We start from the raw sequence: 21,620 nt of genomic DNA on the forward strand, positions 1-21,620 counted from the left end.
TGAACTAGGATGAGGGTGTCTCCAAGTCCCCTGATGGATGTGGAAAGCCTCTGAAGACACCCCAGTCAGTGACTTCTGCCACTGGCCTCCAGCCCCATCCCCAGCATCAGAACTGCCTAGTTACCAACATGTCTTCATCACCATGCTACCCGCTGGCCTGGGATCCCCACACATACCCGAATTCTATCCCCAAGATGTTGGGGTGCGGGGAGCCAGGACTTGAGTCAAACCACCAGGGGCATCGCTTAAGCACACAGTTCTCAATGATGTCATCCCAACTAGGGGACGTTAGGCAACTCCTAGGCACATTGCTGATTGCTACAGCTCAGGGACTGCTCCTGGCACCTGGTGGGCAGCCACCAGGATGGTGTGAAGCTACCTACAGCACACAGGAGAGTGCCCATGACAAAGATCCTGTGATCCCCAATGTCAAGACATGCTGGCCAAGAAATCTGCCTACATTCCTATGCCCCTCTCTCTGTCTCTGCCTCTTTGTGGCCCTCACCCCAAAATGCCCACACCAACCACTGGATCCTGGAGGAGGAGCAGCTCTGCCCCTCCATCTTATGGCTACTTTGTTCTGTCTTATCGCCCGTACCTCCTGGCCTCTGCTGTTGGATTCAAAAGTCAACAAGTTGAAAAGTCAGCTGTGGCCATGGTCCAGGGGAAAAACACAGTAACAATGGCTACATGGTGTGCAGGGGACACCCTGGTTGGCGTTATGCTTGCCCAGGGCACAGAGGGAGGGACTCGGCCACATCCAGGGGGTATAAAGAGGGAGTGCTGAAGTCTTCACTCCAGTGCGACTGTGGATCTCAGAGTGGCGCTTGCTCTGTGACCAGCTGGGAATCGGCATCATGAAGTGGATGGTGGTGGCCTTGGTCTGCCTCCTGGCCTTGGAGGCGTCAACTACCCCTGTCAAGTGAGTGTGGGCCTGGCTGTGGGTGCAGGGAACCTCAGGAGGCCTGCAGCCCTGTATGGAGCAGCTAGTCAGGGGGCAGCAGCTGGGTCTGAGCGGGATTCCCTGATGGGGCTGGGAAGGCTGCCCCTGCTGGAGTTGGGTAGGACTCAGCTGGGAGCAGACAGAGCCTGGCCTCAGGATCTGCTCAAGGTAATAGCCTTCTGTCTCCCCAGACTGAGGGGAGAAGATGGTCCTGAAGCAGAGAGAAGGGTGACTATGCCCATGCTGGCCATTGCTAAATGGGTACAGTTTTTTCCTTCAGAAGATAACAGTTCGTTCTAGAGAAGAAAAAGATAATCCCGCCAAAAACTTCCGTAAGAGCCCAAATTTGCTGGAAGAAGCCAAAATCACTTTAGCAAAAACACCAATACCTGTAAATCATTATAACATGTTATGTTGAAAATTCAGGATGGAGCAGGTGACCTGCCTCAAGGGACAGCAGGACTCCCCGCTTGCCATCCTGCCTGCTATGCCACCTAGGAAGAGTGCAGAGGGCCTTTCCTTTGTGCAGTTATAGCCACACATTCAATCAGCAACAGATTAAACATATTAGGGGACAATTGCTGCTCTCCTACTTCATGGTGTGTCTTATAGGCAATACATGGTACCGGAATGCACTACAGGAAGGGACACTCTTTGGGATGAGCTTTGCTATCTCTGAGAACTATTTATACGTTTTCATGTTGCTGGTGACTGCACCCAGGTCAGGCACATGCTCAGCAAATGTTCTCCCACTGAGTCACATCCCAGAACTGACCCTTAAACAACAAAAGAACAAATATCAGCAGACATCCTCTGGAAGCTGTAAAGTCCCAGAGTCCCAAGTCCCTCTCCCCTTCACGGGAAGTATTTTCAGGGTCTCTGAGAGCAGAGGCCAGAGTAGGAGCAGGACCCCTGAGAAGGGCTGAGGGCAGGCATGAGGGAAGTTCATTGTTTCCTGAGTCTTGGAGAAGTGCTGAGTGAGGTTGAAAGAAGTGGAGAAGGAAAGAAAGAAGAGGAAGAGGAAGGAGGCGAGGGAGAACATCAGGGAGAGAAGAAATGAGAAGGTAGAGGAAGGAGGGGGGCCCTGCCCTGACACCCAGCCTCCCCTAGGGTCCCCCTGAGGAAAATGAAGACTATGCGTCAGACCATGAGGGAAAAGGGCTTGCTGGGGGACTTCCTGAGGACCCACAAGTACGACCCAGCTCAGAAGTACCGCTTCAGCGACTTCAGCGTGCTCTATGAGCCCATGAGCTACATGGATGTGAGTCCTAGTCTCTAGGTGTCCCTGCTGCCAAAGCTGGGGACTCCCTGGGCTTTCACCCTGAGGCTGCTCCCAGTCCTGCCAGCCTGGGCCACCCTGCAGTGAGTGGCCCATTGGGCAGAGCATGGGGAGGGCCCCAGCTGACCTGGTAGCTGACCCATAGAGACCACGTGGCTGCCCTGGGCAGGCTGGGACTGAGGCCTGTGTGTCTGGGACCTGGGCTTCTGGTGGTCCTGTAGGGCAGGGCTGTCCTTCCTGCTCTCCCGTGGAGAAGCCTGGCCCCTGGATTCCCCTATTGCTCACAGCCGTCCTCATGGCTCCCCAGGCTGCCTACTTTGGTGAGATCAGCATCGGGACTCCACCCCAGAACTTCCTGGTCCTGTTTGACACTGGCTCCTCCAACCTGTGGGTGCCCTCGGTCTACTGCCAGAGCCAGGCCTGCAGTGAGTGCTGGGCTGGGCAGGGAGGACCCTGGGCAGGGCCAGGCATTGGCATGTCCAGGGATGCAGGCAGGGAAGGGTGCTCACTCCTGGGGAGGACCAGGGACTTGTTTAGGGTCTCAGGGCATCAAGAAGCCAGAGGGAGGAGGCTGGCCCTGCTCCAGGGTGGCCCCTTGCCTTGCCTCGTGTCAGGATGGACCCCTTCATCTTTGCCGTCCACCTCACCTCCTCCAGTTCATTCCGCTCCACCCTCTCCTGCTCACCGGGCAGTGCTGCTCCTCCCCTCAGGACACTGTCCACTCTGTGCCTCGCCCTCCACTCTCCTATCCACTAGCTTCTCCCTGAGCGTCTCCAGGGACTGACCACAACTATGCTGGATGTGGGCCCTGTCCTGGAGTCATTTAGGGAGACAGAGGATCTTCAGTTTTAAGGCTGCCTTAATTCCTTCCAAAATCTTGGGGCGGGAGTGTGGACATCTCTGTCCATCATGGGCACACCCCATGATCCTCCACATCCCACTATGCCCAGCTCTTGTGCAAATCGAGGTTGGGCTGAGTGGATTCCTCTCTAGGCCTCCCTGCCACTGCTCACTGGATGAGCATTTACCACCAGGCTTTGTGCCAATTTCTGGTGGGGTAGAGATAGAGGAGGAGTCTGCTTTCAGGGTGGTCATCATCCGGGCATCCAATTACCTATGAAACATGGGCTTTCACCAATGCCTTCCAACTACTATGAGCCAGGGGCCAAGGCTGTCAGTCCCTCCTTGGTGACCAGATGGGGGTGCTGAACCCTCAGGCTGAGGGCTTAGGCTGAGGGCCAGGCAGGGGTGGAGCCCATGAGCCTGAGAGCCAGGCAGCCCTCTGCTCACCCCTGGCCTCCATGCCTCCCTCCTGCAGCCACACACCCTCGCTTCAACCCCAGCAAGTCCTCCACCTTCTCCACCAACGGGCAGACCTTCTCCCTGCAGTATGGCAGTGGCAGCCTCACAGGCTTCTTCGGCTATGACACCCTGACTGTGAGTGCTCCAGCTGCCACCCTGACCCTGGATGGGGGGCGTGTTAGAGGGTGGGGACCTAGATGTCACTTGTTCATTCACTGAGGTCCCTTCTGTGTCTGGCATGGGGCACCATAATGACCAGTCATACATTGATAATTTTCATTCAGGAGCTTAAAACCTGGAGTGCAGAGGATAGAGATGTGAGAGGGTGGGGACCTAGATGTCCTTGTTCTTTCCTGTCCAGGGATGGGGCACCAGAGTGACCAGTCAGGCATGGTGCATTTTTTTTCAGGATCTTAGAACTGGGAGGCAGAGGTGTGGGGATGGGAGGCTACAGTGGAGGAGGCCCTTGGAAGAGAAGTGACAGTTGGGATGCCTGTGGAGAAGTGGGCAGATGGGCCAAGGAGGAAGGAGGAGGGACGATCATGGAGGGTCTCTGGTGGCATGGGGCAGGAGGACATAGATGCACTCAGAAGTGTCACCTTCCCTCCAATGTGTCTTCCCCCCACAGGTCCAGAGCATCCAGGTCCCCAACCAGGAGTTTGGCCTGAGTGAGCAAGAGCCGGGAACCAATTTTGTCTATGCACAGTTCGATGGCATCATGGGCCTGGCCTACCCTGCCCTGTCCTCAGGAGGTGCCACCACAGCCCTGCAGGGCATGCTGCGTGTGAACGCCCTGTCCAGCCCCATGTTCAGCGTCTACCTCAGCAAGTGAGAGACTGCCCTGCGGGTCCCTAAGTCCTGCCCTGTACCAAGTCCTGATCCCTTGGGGTGTGGAGACCTCCCAGCAGGGGGTGGCTGGGCCACACTTGTTCAGAGCCTCAGCTCCTGGGCTTCCCTGCCCCTGCCCCAGTCCACTCTCAGGACACAGGATGGTCTCTCCTTCTTCAGTCTCAACTTCTCCCGGGTGTACCTGCTCTATTTCCCCATGTCTTGGGCCTGCCTGCTGCTCTGGACCCCGAGAGCCCCCTGCCTCGCCTGTGCTTCTCTCTGAGGCCTCTCTGTCCAGTGACCTGCTGCCTCTCCTCCTGCTTGTGTCCTTCTAGGTCTTGGAGTCTCCTGGTCTAGGCCCTTGACTGACTCCTCACCCACTGTCCCCCCAGCCCCCACAGGAGGCCAGTTCAGAGCCCTGGGCTTGGCTTTTCTCTCTTGCTGTCCAGCTTTCTTCCTCTCTACCGTCTAGAGTCAGTTCCATCTTCTTGCTGTGGCTTGGTCTCCTTATCCTGCTTTCAACACATTGACCCTGACACTCATCCTGGGAACTCATTTTGCCTGTTTACACCTTCACATGAAACTCCAGGAACGACACACTCTACTACCACTAAGGGGAATCTTCTGGAAGAAACATGGCCTGTTTTTCCCTCCCCTTCACCAAAGACCTGCCCATGTCCACTTGCAAAGGAAAAGAAAATGTTGGGTATCTGTGAGGCTCCTACTGACAGGGTCGAGCAGTGGCATGAAATTAAAGGCAGAACATGGTAGTGTGGGTGGGGTCTACAGGGGAGAAGCTGCCAGACATCGAGCACTGTGGGGCAGGGCCATTCAGAAGCCTGACAGTACACATGGCCCTGTCTTCAGAAAAACCCTTTGGAAACCAGGGAAGGTGCTCTTTCCCTGTGAAGGTGACTTCTCCATATATGCATCCCCTTCCTTAACCTCTCCCTCACTTTCTTTGCCTGTGTGACCTACAGCCAAGGGGGATCTGAGGATGGAGGAGCGGTCATCTTTGGAGGTGTGGACGAGAGCCTGTACACAGGGCAGATCTTCTGGGCTCCTGTTACCCGGGAGCTCTACTGGCAGATCGGCATCCAGGAGTGAGTCTGGGTTTGGGGTTCCTGGGGACACATCTTCCTTGGAGCTGAATTCTGGGCACCTGTGGCACATGCACATCCAGGCTCCACTGAGGTGGGGACACCAAGAACTCCTGTGGCCTGCCCTCCCTAGAGCCTCAGCTGGCCTCCACAGGGGCATCAACCCTGGGTCTGGAGTAAGGGGTAGGGGGGCGCATGTGGAATCCCAAGTACTGGAGAAGCTTCTGTCCTATCACACAGGACACCACAGATTACAACCTGAGGTGTGTGGGACAACTACTATGTTCCTTGTTCTTATAACAAACACGATAACCCTGGATTTCAGCGCTTCTTAAAACTTCCTTGAAGTTTTTAGAATATATCCCTGGGTCCTTTAGGTGACCCAGCACAGACTCAGAGGGAATGTGAGGCAGGGGACAAGCTGCAATGGCCCTGTGGGGCCCTCATGTCCATCGCGTATGCTTGCTCCCTGTGCCGGGAAGGTCTCCCCTGGCTGCCCTGACCTGGTCGGGCTGAGGCTGCCCTCTTCTTGCCACCCAGGTTCTATGTTGGGGAAGAGGCTTCTGGCTGGTGCTCCCAGGGCTGCCAGGCCATGGTGGACACAGGAACCTCTCTGCTCACCGTGCCCCAGCAGTACCTGAGCTCCCTTCTGCAAGCTATAGGGGCCCAGGAGGATGAGTATGGACAGGTGGGTGTGGCATGGATGTGCCCTGGCCAGGTCAGGGTCAACAGTGGTGTTTGACCAGTGGTGTTTGTTGTTTCGTGGGTCCCTGTGAGTGAAACGTGGGGCTAAGCAAGTGAGTAACAAGGCCAACCCTCAATCCACACCTCTCTCTCCTCCACACAGCTATGCCCCCTCACTCCTGTGTGTCCTGGCAAATGACATGGGTAACCAAATTAGCCCTCCCCACTAGGGGAGGGAGCCCTGGTCCATGTTTTGCACATGGCTGTGTGGTTTCAAAGGACACCTGCGGGGAAAGGGCAGCGATTCAACCTCTCAGAGGGGCCATTCAGGCAGGAGGAGTGTCTTTGTTGGGGCACATTCTTAGATCCACCCAGTTGTCACCCGCTCTAACTGCATATGTGGGATCCAAGTGTTATCCATATAGTATTTGTCCTGAACTTATCTCTCTCCTCAAATAGCTGGCCTGGGTCTCGAGTGGCCCCAGAGTGCTTAGCAGATGGGTAGCAGGTATCTTGGGTCGGGAGTGAGGGGACCTGGAAGAACCTGTTTCTCTGCAGTTTTTCGTGAACTGTAATAACGTCCAGAACCTGCCCACCTTCACCTTCGTCATCAACGGGGTGCAGTTCCCTCTGCCGCCCTCAGCCTACATCCTCAACGTAAGTCCTGGTCCCTGGGGCTGAGCCACTGGGGTGGAGGAACAGGTGCAGACAGAGAAGCTCCACCTGGCCCTGTGCCATTTCCCAACTCATGTCACCTGGGATTATCCCCACCAGAAGAGTGTCACCCATGATCAATCAGTCTCTTAATCAGTGGAGAGGGGCTCTGTCTAGGGCTAGCCCCTGTGTGAACCCCAGTGCCTAGGCTTCCTTTTAGGTGAAGGGATTTGTCACAGCATTTGATGGGGGAGATTCTCTTTCTGTTTTACAAATGAAAACCTGGAGGTTCAGAGAGGTTCAATAGCTGATCCAGCTGCACAGATGATGAGGGTGAAGGCAAAGTCTGAATGCAAGCTAGCTTTACTCTAAGCTGAACCATCATTCTGCTTTTGCCAATGAGGAACAGAAGGGAGCTTTAGCAAGAAAAGATTCCCAGCATGGGAATAGGTGACCCTGCAGAGGCCACTACAACCTGTGTTTACCACTGGGAAACCCTTCCCTCTAGCCCCTCTTGTGAAACATCACCTTGTGTATGAGTCTTCAGGGCCAGTCCTTGCCCTGCTCATTGACCAGGGCTCAGGCTAGCAGTGGCCAGGCCATGTGTGACCGAATAAATGAGTGCTGCCTTTCTCTGTTGAGCAGGAGAATGGCTACTGCTCGGTTGGACTGGAAGCCACCTACGTGTCCTCAGGAAATGGCCAGCCCTTTTGGATTCTTGGGGACGTCTTCCTCAGGTCCTACTATTCCGTCTTTGACATGGCCAACAACAGGGTGGGCTTTGCCACTGCCGCCTAGACGTTCCTCCTGGACACCTGGGCTCCCGTCCTCCTCCTGGCCCCACCTTGCCTGGGGCCCTCTGTCCTTCCTCTCTGCAATGTGCCATTCTTAGTGGACCTTCTCCAATAATAAACAGTATCCCATATTGGCCAACCTGATGCTTTTGGAGTTTTCTTGTGTCCTGGAAGTAGCTGTGGGTCTCAGGGAATGGCAGAGTGGGAATCAGGACAGGTCTCACCCTGATAGATATGAGGGGCCATGAGGTTCCCTGGTGGGTCACTGAGATTCTAATTAAATGGGTCCTGAGCTGAGGCTTGGATATGGGCTCTGTCTTCCTTAGAGCTTGGAGTGTCTTCATAGTTTCCCTCTAGAGTGGGGGCAGTGGTAATGGAGCGTAGGTGACGGGTAAGGGTCCCTACTGTAACAACCTGAGATGCCCTTGTGGTCCACTTTACCACTCCCAAGCTACTCACGACCCCAGGACACAGATGCATGTCTATAGGCAGTGTGACTGGGGGACACAATTCCCAGATCTAGATGTCTATCCTCTTAGCTCTTATTCAACCTTGGCCAGAATTATCTGAAGTTTCTAGACACCTATGTGCCCTTGCAACTTTCATGGGGTCTATGAGGGAGGAGGCTGTGCTAGATACTATTTCTAGGAGGACTTCTGGAGTTGGGGACTGAGTTAGGCAGATTGCATTTACCTGGTCTCCTAGGTCCCAGGACTTCAATTTGAAGGAGGGCTGACCCTGAGCTATGGACATGGGCATAGCTCCTTGAATTACATGGACATCAAGCCGATGTTCTCTAACCAAGTCAGATTAACAAACCCCCAAATAAGGCAACTTCTGTCTTTGGAGACAAAACAGGTAGTTGAACCTATGGTTTACATCAGTTTCACATTCAGTCCAGTCACTATAAGTCAGGAGTTCCCAAACTTAAGTTATTCAAACACGACTCTCCTGCCTTTTGCTCTTTGTGTGTGTGTGTGTGTGTGTGTGTGTGTGTGTTGTGTGTGTGTTACACTCCCCTGATGTGAGGAGTAGGAGAAGAGTGTGGGTAAGTTCCACACCCATCCCTCTGACTTCCGTGTAGTACCACACCTGGAGGTGTGTAATAGTGGCTAGGGAGGACGTTGAAAGGTAGCAGCTGGGTCAGGTGTGTGGACAGAACCACAGACACACTATTCTTCTTGCGGCTTGACACTGACCTGTACTCAGTTGCCAGGCTTATGAAGGGGAGAAGGTCACCCTCTCTGTAGGCAGTGCTCTGTATCCTGCTCTCCCCAATTTTTGTTCCTCTCCTCTCCCTGATTACTCCTCCTTAAAAATGTGAGTTTTACAGTAAAAACTCTTCGGACCCAATATATATTTTTGATAAAATGGACCTAACAGATATCCACAGAGCATTTCATCCAAAAAGACCTCAATGCATTTTCTTTCATGTGTCCCTGTATCTTTTGCAAAATGGACGATATTTAAGGCCATAAGCAAGGTTTTGTAAATATGTAGCATTCTATGAAATTCCTCGTATGGTAATAGATCATAATGAAATGAAATTAGAACTCAGGAGAAAGAATAAAATGACAGAAATGATACAAACACATCTGGATGGGCCATAAAAAAACTAGGGGAGAATTTAAAATTCTTAGAACTAAGAGACAGCGATGCCTCATATCAGAATCTCCTGGACTCCATGAAGGCCATTGGGAGGGGAAAGGTATAGCCATGAGCGCCTACATGAGAAAATTAGAAAGATTCCCAATATACAACTTCATGATGAATCCAAAACCTGGAGAAGGAGGTAAATAATTAAGACCAGAGCTGAAATTCATGCAACAGAGGATCAATTTTGAAAAATACAAAGGATCAATGAACAGGGAATTGAATCCTTGAAATGATACATAAGATTAACAAACCCCAGCCAAACTAACCAAAAGAAAGACAAAGAAGACCCAAATTAATATAAAATTAGAATAAAAAATGTAGATATCACCACACATATCACAGGAATCCTGACAATCATCATGGACTTTTTTGGGAAAATTTATAGTCCAATAAACTGAAAAATTGAGGAGCAGGTGAGTTTCTAAACACACATGGCCTACCCAAATTGAACCACGTGAACAGAGAAAACAAACAGATCCAAGAGAAGCGATGATATTGAAGCAGTAATTAAAAGTCTACCACAAAAGAAAAGCCCAGGAAACGTGGATTCTCCTGTGAATTCTACCAGGCCTGTAAGAAGAATTGAAGACAGTGCTTCCCAAGTTATCCTATGAAATAGAAATGGGGAGAGGGAGCAATTCCAAATTTATTCTACGAAGCCAGAATCACCCTGATGCCAGAACCAGATAAGGACACAACAAAGAAAGAACACTACAGATCCATATCCCTGATGAACATAGATACAAAATTACTTAATAAAATGTGAGCAGATCACATTCAACAACACAATAAAGAGATTATACATCATGATCAAGTAGGTTTCCTTCCTGCGATGCAAGGATGGTTCCAAATATGCAAATCAATGAGTATAATTCATGAAATAAATAGAATTAAGGACAAAAGTCACATACTAATCTCAAAAGACACAGAGAAAATGATTTGGAGGGACGAGGGGCTGGGAGCAGAGGGGGTGCGGGCGGGGTGGGTCTCTGGGGACCTTCGGCTGTCCTGTGGCTGCGGGTCCTCTAGTACCCGAGGCTACTTGCGGTGGGCCCAGGCGGTCGCCCACAGCCGCAGAAACTTCTGGAAGGACTCAGCCAGCTGCACAGGGCCCTTCAGGTGACAGTGAACCTTCTAGAGTCCCAGGGTAAGGAGCCATGGTTCCTCCACCTCCCCAGGGCGGGCCTGGCCACCTCCTTGTAACCCTCATAACCGCCCTGAGGGTGGTGGAGGGGTGTTTGATAAATAGACTTGTCCAAGGTCGCTCAGCTGCCGGCAGCAACCAGGCAGATTTGTGGGGAGGTTTTCAGGACCCTCCACACAGTGGCCGCGACTGGATCCAGGTTCTCTAAATCCAGCCACCTTGAAACCAAACTGGCTGTCCTTCCCTGCCATAGTCTGGCTGGGCACATATAACTGAGCCGCCACAAAGCCTTGTAGATTCAAACAGCAACTCTTTATTCCCCAACTCTCACCGGCACTGCACACACCACACGGGACCACACTCCCTCCACTGGGCTCCATCCAATCTCCCCAAACCCCCATGAGAACTCCACGGGAACTCCAAAGTAGCCGGCGCCCTAGGCAGCAAGAGCCTCCCTATTGCCTGACAGTAAAGGTCAAATATACAACTCAATCAATCCAGCAACGCAGCAATTATATACAGCTTAACTCAAATCATCATCTCAATGGTTCGCTGGCAAATGCCAGGCGTCATTCTGATTGGGCTGTGGCTGTCAACACTTCCCCTTGGCAGGCAGAGGACTCATCCTCAGTCCAATTGGAACCTCGGTCACCTTTACTTACCTGCCACTCTTAGCCACTTCCCTGGTCCCCACCTTATCATACTCTTTGGTGGCATAACTACAGCCATCCTCCTTTCCCACCCCCACTTTCTGGATACTGTTCTTCTTCTCAATCCATAGAGACTTGCTGGTCTCCGTTCTCTCCTTGAGAGATAAAAAGTTGCTCTTCTTCGTTCTCAAGAAACAGTAACTTGCCTTCTGCAAAATCAGGTGATACTTGCTATGCCAGTGACAAGGGCCAAATCCACAGCTAAGGTGTGGCCAAGATCCCCGCCTATTAAAGGTGATGCTCAAGGGGGAGTTGCTGCGGAGTCCCTCTCCTGCCACTGTCTCCGTGTGGAGCAGCCGGTCAGGTGCCTGACAATAAATCTGCTTATGTCTCTATCCTTGGATTGTGCCCCTGTCCTGCCTCACATTTCTTTCAGTCTTCATCTTTTGCAACTAACCTGGTTTTCCATCCTGCTGCCACCATCTTTGGACCCCTCTGTCACAAACTTCTGTCACTAACTTCTCCCTTTTCTCACAGGTCACTTTGTAGAGTCCCCAACCCGTGCATCAAGTGGTTCCATTCTCTCTCTCTCTCTCTCTCTCTCTCTCTCTCTCTCTCTCTCTCACACACACACACACACACACACACACAACCTGTTAATGATTTGCAAAGTCCAAATCAAAACTCCTGAACTTGGCATTCAAGATAATTTGAAATCTGGCTCCAGCTTACCTTTCTCACCTGACCTCTCTTGGTTCCTTAAGTAGAGGTCATAAACTGGCAGATTCAACTGAAAACTGGGTTTCCACTGGCCAGCAGAATTTCTTTTTAAATTTAACTCAATATTTGTTTTAAAATTAGGCGATATTGTTCTTTAAAAAATCCAAATTTGGGGGCTGTGATTATGGCTCAGTGATAGAGCGTTCACCTAGCACACGCAAGGCACTGGGTTTGATCCAAAGCACCACATAAAAATAAATACATAAAATAAAGGTGTTGTGTCCAACTACAACTAAAAAATATTTTAAAAAATCCAGATTTCCACCAGGCATGATGGCAGACCCCAGCAAATCAGGAGGATGAGGCAAAATAAGTTCAAGGCCAGCCATAGCAATTTACAGAGACCTTTAGCAACTTAATAAGAACTGTCTCAAAACAAAAAATAAAAAAGGAGGGGCTGGGGATGTGGCTCAAGTGGTAGTGCGCTTGCCTGGCATGCACGGGGCACTGGGTTCGATCCTCAGCACCACCATTAAAAATAAAATGAATATGTTATGTCCACCAAAAACTGAAAAATAAATATTAAAAATTCTCTCTCTCTCTCTCTCTCTTTTTAAAAAAAGATAGTAAATAAAAATAAAAAAGGACTGGGAAAAAAAAAGAAAATGTTTTGGAGAAAACTCATCCCCGAGTCATGATAAAATCACGAATAAAACTAAGTATATAAGAATCTTCCTTCAGCATCACAAAGGTTATTATATTCAACAAGTCCAAAGCCACCATCATATTGAGTGGGGAAAAAATGAAAGCATATTCTCTAAAATCAGGAACAAGACAAGGATATTCACTCTCCTCATTTCTGTTCAATGTAGCACTTGAAATTTTAGTCAAAGCAACTGGGCACGTGGAAAAAATAAAAGGGATACAAATAGGAAAGTGTGAATTCAGATGATCATTGTTTGCAGATCATATGATCCTATATTTAGAAGATCCAAAACCTCCACCAAAAGACTTTTAGAATTAATAATCAAGTTTAGTCAAGTATCAGGATGCAACATCAACACAGAAATATCAGTAACTTTTCGATTCATCAATAATGAATCTGCTAAAACAAAACAAAACCATAAAAAAATAGGGAAAGAATTCCATTCACAATAGTCTAAAAAAATAAGCAAGCAAGTAAATAAATAATACTTTAATAAATGTAACCAAGGAGGTGAAAGACCCCCTGCAACAAAAATTATAAACAATGAAAAAAGAAATTGAAGAAGGCACTTCAAAATGGAAAGACATCCCATGTTCATGGACAAGCAGAATTAAATCATGTGAAAGTGCCATATTACCAGATGCAATTGACAGAGTCAGTGCAATCTCCAAATACCAACGACATTCTTCACACACACACACACACCACCACCAACAACAACAACAACAAAACACAGCCCTAAAATTCGTGTGGAAGAATAAAAGACCTAGAATAGCCTGCTTAGCAATGGTAACCCAAAAGACATATGCTTGAAGCATCATAATATCTGGTTTCAAATTATCCTACAGAGCCACATCAACAGAAAGAGCATGACCCGGGCATAAAAACAGACACATAGCCTAAGGGGGTGAAATAGAAGACCCAGAGACAAACCCACTCAGATTTTGTCATCTGATCCTTGACAAAGGCACCAAAAACTTATGGTGGAGAAAAAACAAACTTTTAAACAACTGAACCTGGGCAAACTGGATATCATGTGCAGGAGAGTGAAGCCAGGTGTCTCTCTCTCAGCTGCACAGGAGGCAACTCACAATGGATCAGAGATCTAGGAAGCAGACAGAGACTTTGTACCCTGTAAGAAATCACAGGGTCAATACTGATAAATAGGTATGGACAAGGACTTCTTTATTAGGACTCCTAAAGCTCAGGAAATCATACCAATTGTTAATAAATGGATGGCATCAAATCCAACAGATTCTGTGCAGCAAAAGAAACAGTGTGAAGAGTGTGAAGAGAGAGCCTACAGAATGGGAGACAATATTTTCCAGCTACTCTTCTGACAGAGGATTAATATCCAGCATATATAAAGAACTCAAAATGCTTAAAACCAAGCAAGCAAATAACCCAATCAACAAATGGGGCAAATAACCAAATAGACCTTTCTCAATAGAAAAAGACAAATGGTCCATAAATCATGAAAAATGTTCAACATCTTTATTAATCAAGAAATGCAAGCTGGGCATGGTGGCACAGGTCTGTAATGCCAGCAGCTTGGGAGGCTGAGGCAGGAGGATCCCAAGTTCATATCCAGCATCAGCAAAAGTGATATAGTAAACAACTAAGTGAGACTCTGTCTCTAAATAAAATTTACAAAATAGGGCTGGGGATGTGGCGCAGTGGTTTAGTGACCCTGAGTTCAATCCCTGGTTCGCTCCCCACTCAGAAAAAAGAATGCAAATCAAAACTATACTGAGATGGGGTCTGTTGGCACAGGACTGTGGAGGCTGAGACAGAAGGATTGCAAGTTGAGCCCAGCCTCAGCAACTCAGAAAGGACCTCAACAACTTAGTGATACCTTGTCTTTTAATAAAAATCAAAAAGTGCTGGGGATATGGTTCAGTGGTTAGGCATCCCTGGGTTAAATCCCCAATACCAAAAAGGAAAAAAGAAAGAAGAAAAACACAATCTACACAGAGATTATGTTTTCCTCCAATCAGAATGACAAACATCAAGAATACAAATAATAATGCAGAATGGCAAGGATATGAGGCAAAACGGACATTTTCTAATATGCTGTTTGTGAAATTTTAAAATCATAAAACCACTATGGAAATCAATATGAAGGATCCTCAAAATCTTGGAATGATCCTGGGTGGTAGCACATGCCTGTATTCCTGAGCACATGCTACTCAGGAGGCTGAGTCAAGAGGATCACAGGTTCAAGATCAGCCTCAGTAACCTAGTGAGACCTTATCTCAACATAAAAACTGAAAAGGTCTGGGGATGTAGCTCAGTGTTAAAGCTCTCTTTGGTTGAATTCTCAGTACCCAAACACAAACACAAAAACAAACAACAAATCCCAAACCAACAAAAATACTGTTACGGAGCCACAGTATGACCTAGCTGTGCTACTCCTCGCTGCTCCTGGTAGTTCATCCAAACATTAAAGTCGGTGCACTGTGGGAATCACGCGCACACAGGATAGCAGTGCGACTCCCAGGAGCCAAGGTATGGAGCCAGCCTTGTTGTCCATGAACAGAGGAGTGGAGAGAGCAATGTGGTGTATGTGCACAGTGGAGCTTATTCAGTCAGAAAGAAGATGAAATTATGTCACTTCAGGAAAATGGATGTTAAGCAAATTGTGCCAGATTCAGACAGCCAAGGGTGGTACGTTTTCTCTTATGTGTAGAAGCTAGAGAGAAAAGTGGGGGGGGGGAGTAAGGAGGGAGTCACCTGGGGCTGGGGTTGTGGATCAAAGGGAGACCAGCAGGATAGACGAAGGGGACCAGGGAGGCAGGGAGGGACAGGGGAGGTACTGGGGAATAAATTGACCAATTTGTGATACATGCATGCATGAGAATAACAAAATGTGTTCTACCATTGTGTACAAATAATGCCCAAATAGAATTTACATTAAAAAAGGAAAAATTGCCAGTTTTTCACACTTTTTGTTGAAGTATAATGCACATGAAAACAGATGAGCTACCAGGAGTAGAGCACAGTGACTTCTCATGAGCCAGAGGACTCCACCTCACTCCCACCTGAATCAGGAAGTGGAATACTGCCGGGCAGGCAGGAGCACACCTGTAATCCTAGCAATTTGAGACACTGAGGCAGGAGGATTGACAGGTCCAGGCACAGCAACTTAGCAAGCCCCTCAGAAACCCAGCAAGACCCTGTCTCAGAGTCAATAGTAAAAAGGGCTGGGGTTGCAACTAAGTAGTAAAGCACCCCAGGGTTCAATCCTGGGTCTCTCACACACAGAGACACCAAAAAAGAAAAAAAGGAACCAGAATGAACACTCTCAGTCTCACCTAAGTCCTTTGGCCTTTGCCTCCCCAGCCCCAGCCCCTGCCCAATCTGAAGACCCAGACTCAGCTGACAGCTAGGGTTGCAGACAGGCATGGCCGTGGGCAGGGCCTCACTGGGTTGGACAGCAGTGCTGCAGGCACAGACGGTTATCCCTTTTGACACACAAGCACACACAGGGTGGGAAAGGGCAAGGGGCTGCCAAGGTCAAAGAAGCCTCAAGTGGTGGAGATGGGTCTGCTAAGTCAAGTTCACCCCATGTCACACTCAAGTCCTTCCATATGTGCTGAGAGGGCTCAGCAAAGAGAAGTAGGCTCCATGTGTCACCAGAAATCAATCTGTGTGCACATCTCTGACACTGTCCAGGAACACCCTTCATTCTTCTAGGACATATTTCTTCTGAGTACTTTTGTCCATACCCTTCAAATGCTCCCTGAAGGAGCCACCAAGTTCTTGCCTGATTGTACCTGCTGCCCATGACTGATGGGCCAGGACTGGGTGCCTCCAAGAAAAGTCTCTCTCTCTATATTAACGGCAGTAAGGATTTAACCCAGGGATGCTAAACCACTTTGCTACATCCACAGGACTTTTAATTTACTTTTTTGAGATTATTTCATTTAATTGCTGAGGCTGACTGGAACTTGTCATCTCCTGCCTCAGCCTCCTGACCTGCTGGATATACGCATGTGCTCCTCCATCTGAGCCAGAGAAATTTCTGAAGAATTTTGAATTCATTCTTTTCTCTGGAAACGAGAAACTCAGTTGTTATTGTTTAGTTTCATAGAGAAAGCCAGGAATGAGAACCAGAGAAAACATCTAGGGAGCATGCGAGATACTAGTCCATCTTCAGGCTTCACCCCCATCTACCCTTCCTGGGGCAGGGGCTGGAGCTGGGTTCATGGGCCTCCATCCACCTAGTGTACCCCCTTTCCACAAAGCCATAAATTCATGTAAGGTGATGTTAATCAATAGAGCAGAGGAAAACAACCAGTCTTTATATTTCTTAGTTATACACATAGAGATTTATTTTCAGATGTTTGAGGTGCACAAAAATCAGACTCCTCCACACTGGGTGGGGTTCATGCCTGTAATCCCAGCAGATCGGGAGGCTGAGGCAGGAGGATTACAAGGTCAAAAGCGAACCTCAGCAATGGGGAGGAGCCAGCAACTCAGTGAGCCTGTGTCTCTAAATAAAATACAAAATAGGGCTGGGGATATGGCTCATGGGGAGAGTGCCCTGAGCTCAATCCCCTGTACCTAAAAACAAAACAAAAACCTGACTCCGCTATAGAAGGATACAAGTTAGCCTTTCTGTGGGTTTGTCAAGATGGTTGCATGATTCATTAAATACTAAGCACCCTGCCCGGCCTGCCCTCTGGGATGGGATATTTTCCAGGAGGGCAGAAGCCCATTCTAAACCCTCAGGTCCAGTTCTTGCTTACAGTAGAAATATCTTCAGTGCAGAAGGAATGATGGAGATAGAAAATCACCACTAGGCAAACACTATGTAATGACTGTTTTAGGGAAAACCGTTAACAGCTGTTACACCCAGAGCAGGAGATGAGGAGAAGCAGGAGGTCTGCACAGTCCCCACTCATCTCCCCAGAAGACTCTTATTAATGACTAAGCACAACAGTAAGTTGGCAGGCGAGAAACCTGCCAGATCCCACCTTAACCAAGGGACAGAGTCTAAGTGAGCAGGAACAGGACACCTGGACATCACACCATCCAGACAGGGTGCCCCGAGAGGGCTCACCCCCTCTGCAGCATTCTCCAAACACCCCCCTCCACCTCACTGTGTGAAATCACAAGCATCACCTACAGCCAGGGGCAGTCTACAAAGGGACTGGTCAGGACAACAAAAAGTCACAAGGTCACAAGGGACAGAAAACCAAGGAGCTGGCACAGATGGAAGGAGAATGAAATGATCACCAAGAGCAATGTGGGAACCTAGACAGAATCCTGGGCCAGAAAAGGGGCATTTGTGGCACAAATGGTGACATTTAGATGAGGTCTGTAGAGGCCTTGATAGCACTATATCAGGGTAAATTCCTGAAGTGACCAGGGTAGGATGCTTTTTGTGTGAGTTTACATTAGGGGGTCCTGCATGAAAATTAGGAGGGACCACTCCTCACTATGTTCAGAACTCTCTGTGAGTCTAGAGTTATGTCAACATTTAACAGTGTATACCCCTGAGCTAGAGAAAAACAAACATCAGGTCCAGTATGTTCCCAGTGGGTTTGGTTGAAGTAATGGTGAAAATATAAAACACACACCAACACTTAAGCAAAATCCAAAAGCCCGAGAAAAATAGCTGAAACCTTGACTAAAAATGCACATAGATAACTGAGAAAGACTTAAGGTTATGGAGTAATTGTCCCCAGAGCTGAGTGGACAGTATCAGTGTTAGAATGCACAGGGAAACTGAGATTCCAGGCCCAAACTGAAGCCTACTGCAAGAGAGCCCTCTACCAGTACTCCTTAAGAAGTACCCGTTTGGCTGGTCATGGTGGCACACACCTGTAATCCCAGCGACTTGGGAGGCTGAGGCAGGAGTGTTCAAAGTTAGTTTCAGCAACTTAGCATATCTCTGAGCAACTTAGGGAGATCCTGTCAAAAAAACGCATAAAAAGTGCTGAGATGTGTCTCAGTGGTTCAGTGCTCCTGGATCCATCCCTAGTAAAAAAAAAAATGCCTTTTCAGCCTCTGCTTGGATGTCTCTGTCATGGGGAGCTCAGCACTTCACTCCTTTGATGGGTGTCGGGGGTGAGCCCAGGTGATGCTGACAGCAGTGAGAACTGGAAACAACCCAGTGTCTAGGGCCAGCAGGAGAGAGCGCCAGGTAACCTCTGCAAGTGTTAAGTGATAAGGAAGTGGCATATCTTAATGCATGGAAAGGTGCACATGCCGCAGTCCTGTGTGATAAGAGCAGAGTGAGCTGTGTTTACACACTGACCTCAGTGAGGTTCAAATCTAAGTGTGCACAATAAGGTCTGCAAGATAATGAAGGAAGGAGCAGGCACCTGCACTTTGAAGAGTTCTTACTATTTTAAAAACTTTATTTATTTATTTTTGGGGGAGGTGCTGGGGGTGGAACCCATGGCATCAAGCATGCTATGCCTGTGCTCTCAAATGGAGCTACATCCAGCCCTAGCCCTGCCTTGATATATAATTAATATATATATGATCTAAATGAAAATTAGCATCAATAATTTTTTAAAATCCTCCATGAAAAGATTTGGGGATTGTCATTTCATTAGGGATTGAAAAATGGTCATGGAACACCAGATGGGGAAAGATGCTAAGACTTGCTTATAGAAGAATGAAGTTATGGCATTTATGGGTAAATGGAAGGACCTGGAGAATATCATGCTAAGCCAAATAAGCCAATCCCATAGAACCAAAGGTCGAATATTTTCCCTGATACTCGGATGCTAATTCACAATGGGGTGGGGGAGCATAGAGGTATTTGGACTAGACAGAGAGGAGTGAAGGGAGGGGAGAAGGCAGGGGTAGAAATGAGAGCAGAATGGATTGGACTTTATTACCATATGTGTGTAGATGGTTTACATGACCTGTGTACGTCATGTACAAACAGATGAACAAAAGTTCTATTCCATTTATATATGATGTGTCAAAATTCATTTTACTGTCATGTGTAACTAACTAGAACGAATTAAAAAATATATTAAAAAGATTCTAGGGCTGGGGCTATATCTCAGTGGCAGAGGGCTTGCCTAGTATGTCTGAGGCACTGGGTTCAATTCTAAGCACCGAATAAACAAAACTAAACCAAGAAGGGCATGCTGTCCACCTACAATGATACAAAAATAAATAAAAATAAAAATTAAAAAGACTCTAAGGCTTGGTCTGAACACTGGGGTTAGAGCAACAATTGGTTAGTGATGTCTGGCTTGGGTGGAGGATGGGTAGTGATAGTTTCCATGCTACATATGTTACTCTTTAAGAGAGACTCTGAGCTCTCAGTGTCATTTTAAAAGTTGTCTTTGAGCTGGTAAAGGGGTCATAGAGAAAAAGGCCTCTTTGAGGCACATGTTGTAGGACTGGGGGCAAGAGAAGTGGATATCAGCTGTTATGAAGTAGACACCACGGGAAGACAATCAACATTCTGCACTTTTGGGGGGTCAATGTAGGGGTAGGTGGGCACATGGGGAAGGCTTGGGTCTTGAAAGGTGAAGCAAGTTTTCATGTGAGTGCATTTGGGAAGGGTCTTTCATATGGAGGACAGAGCATGGAGGCAAGAATATACCACCCCTTCTTGTGAGAAAGGAGTGTGCACAGTGGAAGAAGAGCTTGGATACTTAGCAGGAAATGGAGAGCATCCTGCATGGTTGAGTGTCAAGCTTGGATTTCATTTAGTTAGTCACAGGGGACTATAACTTTTATTTATTTATTTATTTATTTATTTTGTGTGTGTATGGATTGAATGCATGGTTATTTGCCAATGAGCAACATCCCCTGAGCTTTTTAAATATTATTATTTGATATTTATTTTGAAAGTGGCTGTCACTAGTTGCATAAGTCTTCATTACATTGGTGAGTCTGGCCTCAAAATTGCAATCCTCCTACCTCAGTCTTCTGAGATGCTAGGATTACAGCCATGTGACACATACAGTGCTTATGACAAACTTTGAGGCAGGTGAGGCAGAAAGGAAATGAGAAATGGGCATGCAGAAGAATTGCCTCCTTCGTGGACACCAGCAGCCTGTGGCCCAGAGATCCCTGTGGGTCAAGGTCTCCCAGGAGAGCAGTTTGGGTCATTAGGAGGAAGTGTGCACCTGGGATAATGGGGTGTGGGGTGTGGCAGAGCTTCAATGAGAACAAGTCCCTGGGCTCCATCAACTCTACTGATTTCCTAAGCCCAGAGCTGGACACAGAGAAGTGGAAGGCCCAGTCTCTGCACTTGAGTGTATCTGGTCCATGGAGAGGAGGCCCACGGCTAGACACTGGAGACCCAGCACCATGGCGCTGCTGTGTGGTGACTGGGGGAGAAGATGATCTCGGTTGGAAGCCAGCAGGTCAGGCCTCTTTGGGCTTCTGTGTGGGGTCAGAGGTGGCCCAGGAGGACTTCTCAGGTGCCTTCAAACACTGCAGATGTCAGTCATGTCAAAGAGTGAGCCTTCTGTGTATGGAGGGTGGTGGACAGGACAGGGGAGGGGAGGAAGGAGGCCACCTGGGTCTCCCATTAGACCGACAGGAAGGAGCAGGGGGGTGGGAGGGACTGCAGATCCTCAGGGCCTGGCAGCTGAGCAGGATGCCTATCCTGATGCTGAAGCCAGGGACACTCAGAAGGGATGTGGTGTCACTGGGCCTGGGGAAGGCTAGCATGACAACTGTCAGAGCCCTGGCATCCTACCACAGGAGGAAGGGTCCCTGGAACCCCAGGCTGGGCTCTACTAGGCCTCCCGAGGTCAGGGCATTCCATGGACTTAGCAGGAATCCAAGGATCCTATGACTCTTTTTCCTTCTCTTCTGGATGTGGGGATGCCCAGCTCAGGGGAAATACCCCCTGCCTTGCCTTCCTCTCCAGACTCCCACATGGCTCTGGGGACTGCAGGGAGGAAGGGACCTGAGTTGGCATTGACAACCATCAGGCAGGGACCTCCCTCTCTGGGAGGGGTGGGCAGACTCTAGTTCCTTCCCTGCCTCCCCCATCATGAGGCCTGGGGAGGATGCCCAGGTCTGGAGAGGCAGTGTGGGGGGGATGGATAGAGTGGAAAATCCCCTGCTGGCCAGATGCTGTCTTTGGTAGGCAGGTGTGGTCCTGGCCTTCTGCCTGGGGCCCAAAGGTGTGACCAATCTGTTTGGAGCCCTGAGCGCTGGGTACAAA

General features: G+C 48.8%; 1 protein-coding gene across 1 annotated transcript; it reads left to right on the plus strand.

Moving 5' to 3' along the window:
• Window positions 1-820: 820 nt before the first annotated feature.
• Window positions 821-7,715, plus strand: Pgc (progastricsin). The gene is made up of 9 exons (XM_005318703.3): window positions 821-922; window positions 2,054-2,204; window positions 2,530-2,647; window positions 3,541-3,659; window positions 4,153-4,352; window positions 5,333-5,455; window positions 5,993-6,140; window positions 6,695-6,793; window positions 7,436-7,715. Exons 1-9 carry the CDS (start codon window positions 858-860, stop codon window positions 7,586-7,588), a joined length of 1,176 nt encoding a protein of 391 aa, XP_005318760.2. The 5' UTR covers window positions 821-857; the 3' UTR covers window positions 7,589-7,715.
• The last annotated feature ends 13,905 nt before the right edge of the window (window positions 7,716-21,620 follow it).

The sequence above is a fragment of the Ictidomys tridecemlineatus genome, chromosome 8 (assembly GCF_052094955.1).
Source record: "Ictidomys tridecemlineatus isolate mIctTri1 chromosome 8, mIctTri1.hap1, whole genome shotgun sequence".
Lineage (NCBI taxonomy): Eukaryota > Metazoa > Chordata > Mammalia > Rodentia > Sciuridae > Ictidomys > Ictidomys tridecemlineatus.